Source organism: Tupaia chinensis, unplaced genomic scaffold, assembly GCF_000334495.1.
Source record: "Tupaia chinensis unplaced genomic scaffold, TupChi_1.0 Scaffold000360_1, whole genome shotgun sequence".
Classification (NCBI taxonomy): Eukaryota; Metazoa; Chordata; class Mammalia; order Scandentia; family Tupaiidae; genus Tupaia; species Tupaia belangeri.
Window position 1 is genome coordinate 1,917,691 of NW_006159856.1, and position 10,208 is coordinate 1,927,898.

The 10,208-nt window shown below is 43.6% G+C and overlaps 1 protein-coding gene across 3 annotated transcripts in view; it reads left to right on the forward strand.

The window, feature by feature from the left end:
• Nucleotides 1–10,208, forward strand: part of RNF4 (ring finger protein 4) — a 32,327-nt gene that overhangs the window by 4,499 nt on the left and 17,620 nt on the right. For 2 of the 3 annotated variants that reach the window (XM_006152914.3, XM_006152915.3), the window contains exon 2: nt 8,959–9,120. In XM_006152914.3, coding sequence (XP_006152976.1) covers nt 9,112–9,120 — 9 coding nt within the window. In that variant the 5' untranslated portion in view covers nt 8,959–9,111. Of the gene's footprint in view, nt 1–6,412; nt 6,433–8,958; nt 9,121–10,208 lie in introns of those variants that run through there. The other variant, XM_014589504.2, reaches the window with a different exon arrangement.

Sequence of the window (10,208 nt, forward strand, 5' to 3'; positions counted from 1 at the left end):
GGAATTGTAGAGCAGGGCATTTTGAAATTTCTTCTCTGAGGAGGAAGACTCAGCTGCATTCCAAGGTCAGAGTTCAAAAAACATGAGATTTGAGGGAACCAGCAGTTAGCGTAATGGCTATGTTGCTGAACTCCCACGTGGTTGACCGCAGTTCGCGTCCCGGACCTGGTGGCTTAAAACTCACGCCGGGCGCATGTGTGTGCGTGCCCAAGATCGCAAGAGGAGAATGGAGGAGAAGGGATTGCAGCGTGACCATCCCCCCGGGGGGTGATTTCTCGCTTTCTGTCTCTCTGTCTCTCTGTCTGGTGAGCGCACGCGCCCTATTGCAGAAACCTCTCCCCAAAAAAAACATGAGATTTGAGTATTAAATGGATGGTGCTGCTGCAAGCATCTGGAATTTCCTTTTCTCTAGGTCTAAATAAGAAATGGCAAATTTATTTGATAAATACCACAACATAAAGGGTAGGAAAGGCCTGGGAACTTTGTTCAAAATGATTATTTTTAGCCTGCTATATAAAAGAAAAGCTGACTATAAAACTACTGGTAGCATTTGTTCGTTTAGTTTGCTCTAGGTTATATGCACTGGGGCAGGGAGCATTCCCCAAAGGGGTGTGGTCATGCTGCAATGCCTTTTCTCTCTCTTTTTTTTTTTAAGAATTATTTATTCAGTTTTATTTATTCATTCCTTTTATTTGACCAGAGAGAGAGAGAGAGACAGAGAGAGAAGGGGAAACTGAGAAAGCAAGCCGCCATGTCTGGAACTTGAACCATGGTTGGCTGACCACCGTGTGGGAGCGTCCTGCGCCTTAACCACCACGCTACCTGCTGGTTCCAAATCCCTTCTTTTTCACTATCCTGTCCAGATTTACCCAGGTATTTTTCAAGCTGCCAAGCCTAGAATTTGAAACATCTCAGTCATATGGAATCTGGCTCCTTATGTCACTGGAGTGTTCCTTCTTAGAGTATTCTTTTCAAATCACATGGTTTCCTGGTGTACTCACTAGTTTACACTAACTCCAGAATGTATTTTGTAACTAAATAATAAATTGGCTGTGGTCTAGGTTCATTTCACATACACAAATTGAAAATAAATAGGTATGTGCGCTCACTGAGAGACAGAAAGTAAGAAATGATCCCCCAGTAGAAGGCCCAGCTACAATCCCCTCTCTTCCATTCTTCTTTTGGGATCCTGGACATGTGCCTTGTGTGTTTTAAGTCATTGGGTCTGGGACTAAAACCACGGTCAACTAAAACCATGGTTGACTATGTGGGAGTACAGGGACATAAACATTATGCCATTTGCTGTTTCCACATGATAACTTTTTATTTTGGAATTGTCACAGCAATTTTTTCTGGCGTTAGGAATGTTACTCAAGTATGTAGCAGTTACTTTTGGTTTGTAATGTAATGATAGCAACTGTTGAGTGAGTCCCTCCTCTCGTGGAACCACTCTGCCAAATAATCATGTAGACCCATTTTACACCTAGGCACAAGGAGATCAGGGTCACTTGGTCATACTGTTAGTAATCAGAACTAGCATTTTAACTATCTGACTCCTTTATCTTTGTTCCTTTTTGTGCGGTTTTGTGTGTTAACACACAACTCCAGGTTTACACACAGTTCATATTTACCAGCCACCTTGGGTCGAAGGAGCCACACCCATGCATATGTTTTACGATGTTCCTCTTTCTCCCAATAACTCACAAGCTGCAAACCTGAGGCCTACTTCCACTTCAGTTCTTTTTCATGCTGAAGTACCACAGTTATTTATACAATCACTTGCAGCATAATGATTTTTTAAAAGAATTATTTATTTATTTCCTTTTTTTTTTCCCCGCTATTTGACGAGAGAGAGAGAGAGAGAGAGAGAGAGAGAGGAAAGTGAGAAAGCAAGCCACCAGGTCCAGGACTTGAACCATGGTTGGCCATGTGGGAATCCAGCGCCCTTATCCACCACACCACCTGCTGGACCCAGCATAATGATGTTTTGATCGATGACAGTACACATGTATGATAGTGGACCCATAATAACCTTATAATCTTACTATATAGGGTTTGCCCTGTATTGCAGCAATTGAATGCTGTGCATAAGTAACAGGGGATCACACATGTTCAGTTGCAGTTTGAGGACCCACCCCAGTGGCTTAAAAAAAACCACCAGACTGGGACCAGCTTGTGGCATGGTGGTAAGGGTACTGGACTCCTACATGGTCTACTCTGGTGTGAGTCTTAGACCCCAGTGGCTTGAAAATCACGCTGGGTGTTTGTGTTTTTGGGTGCATGCCCCAAATCCCAGAAGGCGAATAGAGGAGAAGAGATTGCAAGATGGCCTTACCCCTGTGGGGTGATTGATTTCTCACTTTCTTCCCTCTCCCCCTCCCAGAGATTTTTGCTATATTAGGGCACTTATGCTCGCCACAGAGACAGAGGGAAACAGAGACAGAAAGTGAAAAATCACCCCCCAGGGGGGTTGGCTACACTGCAGTCCCTTCTCCATTCTTTACTCTGGATCTTGGGCATGCACATGCATGCGCCCAGCATGAGTTTTAAGTTGCCAGGTCTGGGACTCAGACCCTGGTTGACACAGGGAGTCCAGAAGATAACCATTACACCATCTGCTTGTCCTGATTTTTCACTTTGTTTCTGGCAAGTACACAGAATTGGGTGTGACTAGCCCTTTGGCGACAACCTGTATCACTTCAATAGCCAGCCCACACCTGCATCTGTCTAAGGGTGAAAGGGAATACATATGTCAAAGAGCCTTGGGGCAATGCTACTTGAGATCAGCCTCCCTCTGCCATAGACTTGAGGGAGTTCCCCTGTGGGGCACTCCTCTGCTACTCTTTGCTGGGGTAGGACATAGACTCAGATTTATAAGCTTCCAACCACTACTGTGCCTCATATATTATTGGTGGTTTTTTAGATTCACTCTGCATACATACATGCACTCAGGTTCAGGATACAGTAGAAACAGCCAAACTTCTTAGCTGGCCTTCTTTGACAGGCTCCATGATCAGTGGCCATCAACACTGGGATAGCCCAGCATGCCTGTCTCCTGTGAGTTTTAAGACTTTGTGGGCTCATGGCTAAGTAATCATGGGCTCTGGGGAGAGGGTAAGAGATTATGGATAGCCTCCAGTGCCTGAAGTAGATTGCCCATTGGCTGCTGATACTTGTCCTCTTCTGGAGGATTGAATCCTTAGGTTTTCTTCATTATATTACCCTTTCTCCTGCTCCTCAGAAGTTATTTCACTTGTATCAGGCCTCCAGAGCTTGGGCCACTTTGACTGATATTCCTTTCAGGCCTTGGGATTTTGGTTGTTGCCTGATTGCTAAAATAAATTCAGGAAAGAACTAATGATAGTTACTTAGGTCTGAACACACCTCATTGCTTTTCTTCTTTTTTGGGGAGTTGGGGGTGGGTTAGGGAGGGAGAGGTTTTTGCTTTAGGACATGTGCACTCACCAGAAAGACAGGGACAGAAAGCGAGAAATCACCCCCCAGTGGGGATGGCCATGCGGCAATCCCTTCTCTTCCATTCTTCTCTTGGAATCTTGGGCACGTTTGCACATGCGCCCAGCATGAGTTTAAGCCACCGGTCTGGGACTCGAACCACAATCAACTAGATGGGAGTCCAGCAACATAGCCATTACACCAACTGCTGGTCCCAACACCTCATTGCCTTTCTAAGCATAGCCTTTGACCTTTTGCTTTGACCAGATTCCTTCATCTGGCCCCTGCAAAAGCCTCAGGGGAGGCCAGTGTTCAAAGACCTGAGCCTTAAGAATAAAGTTTGGAAGAGGGCTGCCCCATTGTTACCTCTGCTGCCTTTTCTTCTTCTCTATGTCTAAGCAGTGTGATTGGCTACTTCTTGCCAAGTCTTTTCTGGAAATTAATAAAGTCTTGCTGAGAGCTGGAAACATTTGTTCCAGTTTCTCCTAGAGTTAAAGATTTGCTTTGCTCTTATTTAGTAGCACCCACACTTATAAGAAGAACTATGATTTCTGGCCCTTCTTACATAATGCATATTTATTACTTAATTTATTGATCATCTTTCCAGTTAGAACATAGGCTCCATGATATGGGTTTTTGTTGTTTTTTCACCATTGTGTTTCTATCCCCTGAAGTAGTACCTGCCCCAGACAAAGCACCTGTAAATAGTTAATTAGCTGAATTAATTAGCTGATGCTCTCAGAGTGCCTGAACCCATCCTGGGCACTTTCATTCAGCATCACTGTTACAAGATATTTTTCTCATATTAAACGTGAGGACACAGAGGCTCTGAGGTCAAGTATTTGTGCAAAGCTACGAGGCTCAGATGGCTGCATAATTACTGACTGCTTCCTATGTACTCTCATTTGTCTAATAGGCAAGAGGCTCGTGTTTTTCTTGAGTACCAAGATGTACTGATTGATGTGACAGTAGCATTAAAGTTTTATTTAAGAAGCTTTGAAATGAAAGTTATGTAATGTTCATGCCCATCTCACAGGAGGGTGGGTTGTGCTAGGCACTGAACATTGATTGACAACAGTCTTGGGTATTTTTTTTACTCTCTTTATGAAAGCTATTGAACAGTACACAACAACAGTTACTTGCTGTAGGGCACATGTACTCTACCAGAGAGAGAGAAAAATCACCCTCCAGGGGAAATGACTGCAATCCTTTCTGCTCCATTCTCTCCCCTTGAGATTTTGGATATATAAGCACACATACCCAACATGTCCTTTTTTCTTTTTTGTTTTTGAAGGTTTTTGCTATGGGTCGCATGTGCTCACTAGAGAGAGGCAGAGACAGTGAGAGGGAAAGTGAGAAAACACCCCCTGGGGGAGATGGCCAACCACAATCCCTTTGCCTCCATTTTCTTCCTTGGATTTTGGGCATGCACGCACATGCTCCTGGAATCATTTCAAGCCCCTAGGTACAGGACTCAAACCCTGGTCGACCATTGGGAGTCCAGCACCCCTACCACCATGCTACCTATTGACCCTGCCTAGCATGTTTTTTTAAGCCACCAAGTCTGGCACTAGAACTTGCATTGCTGGCTGTGCAGGATCCAGCCACCTTAACCACTATACTACCAGCTGTCCCACAAGAATAGTCTTTTTTTTTTTTTTTTTTAAGAGTTATTTTATTTTAATTTGACCAGAGAGGGACAGAGCGAGAGAGTAAGTGAGAAAGCAAGCCACCAGGTCCATGACTTGAACTGCGGTCAGCCATGTGGAGTCCAGTGCCATTAACCCCCGTGCCACCTGCTGGTCCCAGCAATAATCTTTAAAATACTTTTGTTCTTTAAAACATTCTATGATCCTACTTTTGAAATTCCAATTAGGCTTTTTGTTTTCTTTTGTTATTTTTAAATTTTTGCCAGAGTGCATGTGCTCTCAGGAGAGACACAGAGAGGAGGAAAGTAAGAAGTCACCCCTCGGGGGTTTGACTACTCTGCAATTCCTTCTCAATTCTCCTCTTGGGATTTTGGGCATGTGTACACACATGCCAGAATAATTTCCAGAATAATTTTCAAGCTACTGGGTTTGAGGCTCAGACTGGTTTGCCATGTGGGAGTCTAGCACCTTAACCACCGTGCCATTTGCTGGCCCCATGGAGGTATTTAAAATAACAGAGGAACAATTACAGGTACTACTCTTCACTTAAGAGTTAAGTTTGGGGACTAGTGGGTGGTGTGGTGGTTAAGGCACTGGGTACTCCCACATGGCTGACCATGGTTCAAGTCCTGGATCTTGTGGCTTGCGTTCTCTCTTTCTCTCTCTCCCTCTCTCCCTCTCTGGTCAAATTAAAATAAATGAATAAATAAAATAATTCTTAAAAAAAAAAGAGCTGAGTTTCTGCTACTAGATCTAGATTGGTAAATGAATTTGTTGATAAGCAGGGAGCCAAAAGGTAAATGTCTTGTGTGTGATAGCCCTATAGGATATGTTTTTTTTTTTTTTTTTTAAGAATTATTTATGGGACCAGCAGGTGGCATGGTTTGGTTAAAGGTGCTGGATTCTCACATGGCCAACCATGGTTCAAGTCCTGGACCTGGCAGCTTGCTTTCTCACTTTCCCTTTCTCTCTCTCTCTCTCTCTCTCTCGCTCTCACTCTCACTCTCTCCTCTCTGGTCAAATTAAAAAAATAACAATAACAAATGGAATTAAATTTTTTTTGTAAACGAGCCTCCAGGTTCAAAACTCGAACCGTAGTAGGCCATGTGGGAGTTAACTACCTTGTCACCTGCTCCCAATAAATAAATAAATATTTAAAAACAAAAAAGATTTTAAAATTATTTATTATTTTTAAATTTTGCTATAGGACATGCGTGCTCACCAGAGAGAGACAGAATGTGAGGAAGCAAGCCACTGAGTCTGGGACCTGCACTCCAGTCGGCCATGTGGGAGTCCAGTGCCTTAATCACCATGCCACCTGCTGGCCCAGGTTATGTATTTTTCAATAGAAATCATGTGACACCACACTAGAATAGTGTAATTGTATCTATTCAAAAGCATACTTTAGATAAGTGCCCAGAGGTGACAAGATAACACCGAAGCACAATGTATAATAAATTCAGCATAATAGTTTTTCTTTATTCTGAATACTACTGTGATTGAACAAAAAAGTACAAATAAATAAAATATGCAGTGTGTGTGATTGCAAACACTACATGTAGTGATTATTAGCCACCTGTGGGAGCAAGATGAAGACTGAGAAAGGGGATTCCTGAGACTCACACAGATTGAAGTCTGAGAGGTCCTTAAACAGATAGTTCATTAGCTAAAGAATGGCTGTATATGTTTATCGTTTTAAAAGGGAAGATGTGGGACTAGCCCATAGCCTATTAAGGGTGCTGGGTCCCATATGACTGACCATAGTTTGAATCCCAACCCTGGTGGCTTGAAAAACACATCAGGAATGTGTGTGCTTGCAAACACATAGAATGAGTGACCCAGTGTGCCTGCACATCTTCCCATAGGAAAATGCACATGGAACCACATTAAGATCAAGTTGTGTTTTTTTTTTTTTTTTTTTTTGAGGTTTTTGCTGTAGGGCGCGTGCGCTCGCCAGACAGACAGAGACAGACAGAGATAGAAAGCGAGAAATCACCCCCCGGGGGGATGGACACACCGCAATCCCTTCTCCTCCATTCTCCTCTTGGGATCTTGGGCATGTATGCACACGCGCCCGACGTGAGTTTTAAGCCACTGGGTCCGGGACACGAACTGTGGTCGACTACGTGGGAGTCCAGCGACCTAGCCATTACGCTAACTGCTGGTTCCCTAAGATCAAGATTACTTGGTGATTGTGCGAGGAACCCTACATGGAGGTTAGGCCTCTGAATTATATTGAACACTGTTCTCCTGACTTGGTTTAAGGACTGGTGTCAAGGGCTTCTCGTTACTACATCTCTGTGGCGTGCTTCATTCTGTTGCTGATGTGCCCTTTTCCCTACTCCTTTTCTGCTGACTTGGAACTCAGTGGTGTGAAATATGGCAATAGAATCTGGTTCCAATCTAGCATTTTTCCTGTTTCTGCCTAACAGTCTAACCACTATGTATTTCAGACTCCTGTGTATGTGATATACAATAGTACTGTCTTGGGACCAGCAGTTAGCATAATGGCTATGTCGCTGAACTCCCATGTAGTCAACCGTGGTTTGAGTCCTGGACCCGGCAGCTTAAACTCACGCTGGGCATGTGTGCATGCGTGCCCAAGATCCCGAGAGGAGAATGGAGAAGGGATTGTGGTGTGGCCATCCCCCTTGGGGGGTGATTTCTTGCTTTCTGTCCCTCTGTCTTTCTCTGTCTTTCTGGCGAGTGCACACACCCTATAGCAAAAACCTCTCCCAAAAAAAAAAAAAAGTCCCCTCTTATCTGCAGTGAATGGATTCCAAGACTCCCAGTGGATGCCTGAAACTATGGTGGATAGTACCAAATGCTGTATATACTGCGGCTTCTTATATGTATTGGGTTGGTGTGTGTGTGTGTGTGTATGTGTGTGTGTGGAGAGGTTTTTGCTATAGGGTGGGTGTGCTCGCCAGAAAGACAGTGACAGAGAGACAACAAGTGAGAAATCACCCCCCGGGGGGATGGCCACGCTGCAATCCTTCCTCCTCCATTTTCCTCTTGGAATCTTGAGCACACACGCCCACACGCCTGGCATGAGTTTAAGCCACTGGGTCTTGGACCCGAACCATGGTCGACTGCATGGAAGTCCAGTGACATAGCCATTACACTAACTGCTGGTTCCAAATCATGATGCATTTTTGCATAGAAAAATATGTCTTGACTTTCCTGACAACCTGATACATATTTATGATCAAGTTTAATTTATAAGTTAGGCATAATCAGAGAGGAACAATAATTAATATTAGAATAATTATAAAAATATAATATAAAAATGTTGTGAATGTGGCCTCAGAATATCTTTCTGTACTGTACTCATGTATTTTTGGACACATTTTGGTTGACCATGAGTAATTGAAACTCTGGAAAGCATAACCATAGGTAAAGAGGAAGCTACAGTAGGGGACCAGCATGAGTTTCAAGCCACCGGGTCAAGAGAATGAAACGCAGTCGGCCATGTGGGAGTACAACGATGTAACTGTTAGGCCATCTGCTGGTCCTCTTTGGCCTCAGAAACTGTCTCTTCCTGGTTGCTGAGGAGTTGGCATAGTTGTATGTGGCTGTTCTGATTCTTTGTTTTCGCATCAGCTAGCATAGTACTTTGCTAGGGTTGCAGGAGCTGGAAAGGAGGGCAGGAGATGGCATAGTAATTCTGGTTGCAGGCTTTAGGACCAGGCAGACCCATATTCTTTAAGAATGCTTACTTCTAAGATGAATGTGAGATTAAGGATATAAATTACGTTAAATGGTCAACAAAGCACCCAGGTAAATTATTGAGCTGAACTTTGTTATCAGTGATGCAGGCAGCAGCATTTATCAAGTCAATATCTTTGTCTTTCAGGACTTGAGAAATACTGGGAACCTATCTGACTCCAAACTCTTCGGAAAGTCACAGGATGAGTAACCAATGGGCATGAGAGATTGAGGACATTTGATTGCCCTGCAAACCTTGGTACAGATTTCCTTTTCTGTAGGTCGGAGCCAAAGATCAACAATGAGTACAGTAAGTTTTATCAGCTGGTGAATGTGAATTTTTTTTTTTTTTTTAAGGGAAAGGCAACTAACTTACTCCTAGAAGCACATTAATGAGAGTACCATAAAGGAGCTTCTAGGTAACCCTTCTTGAAGAAGTGTATTAATATATTGTGTCCTTTCTGATCATTAAATCAACTTGTTTGTCTTGAGCTGAATTCCATGTATCAATCGTGGTCCCTAAAAGAAGCTCAGAAAGAATGGCTTAAGGTTTTGACATTTTCACCTTTTTTTTTTTTTTTTAATTGCCAGATGGCATGTGCACTCATCAGTGAAAAAGAGAAAAAGAGGAAGTATCCCCCCCAGTGGCATACAGTCATGCCTCAGTCCTTTTCCTCCATTTCTTAATCCCATCAGAATTGGGGCATGCATACACACGTGCTCGATATAGTTTTCAAGCCACTGTGATCAGGCCATGTGGGATTCAGCTTCCAATGCACAGCGCTAAACCACTGCAGTATGTGCTGGCCCTTCACCATCTTAATACAGTAGCAACCAAATTTCAACATGAATTTTTAGGGGAAACATTTAAGTCAAATCAAATCTTCTGTCCCAGTTTATTACCTACTGACAAAGTCCCCTTGTTCAAGGTTGTTTGTATGATCTAAAGTGAAGACATCTGTTTTCTGGGGGACCAGTAGTAAGCGTAATGTCTACATCGCTGGACTCCCATGTATTCGACCGCAGTTCGAATCCTGGACTTAATGGCTTAAACTCACGCCGGGCACGTGTGCGTGCGTGCCCAAGATCCCAAGAGGAAAATGGAGGAGAAGGGATTGTGGTGTGGCCATTCCCCCTGGGGGGGTGATTTCTCACTTTCTATCTCTCTGTCTCTCTCTATCTTTCCAGTGAGTGCACGCACCCTATAGCAAAAACCTCTCAAAAAAAAAATCTGTTTTCTGAATTCCTGAAATTTTTACTGGATGTACCAGATGTGAAACAGCCTCAATTCTCTCCCCATGCCCTGGAGGTGCTATGAATGGTATTGGGAAGATAGGGAGTGGTAGGGGATAGGATGAGGAGCAGCTCCCAAAGTGAACAGTGATGGGAATCCTGTAG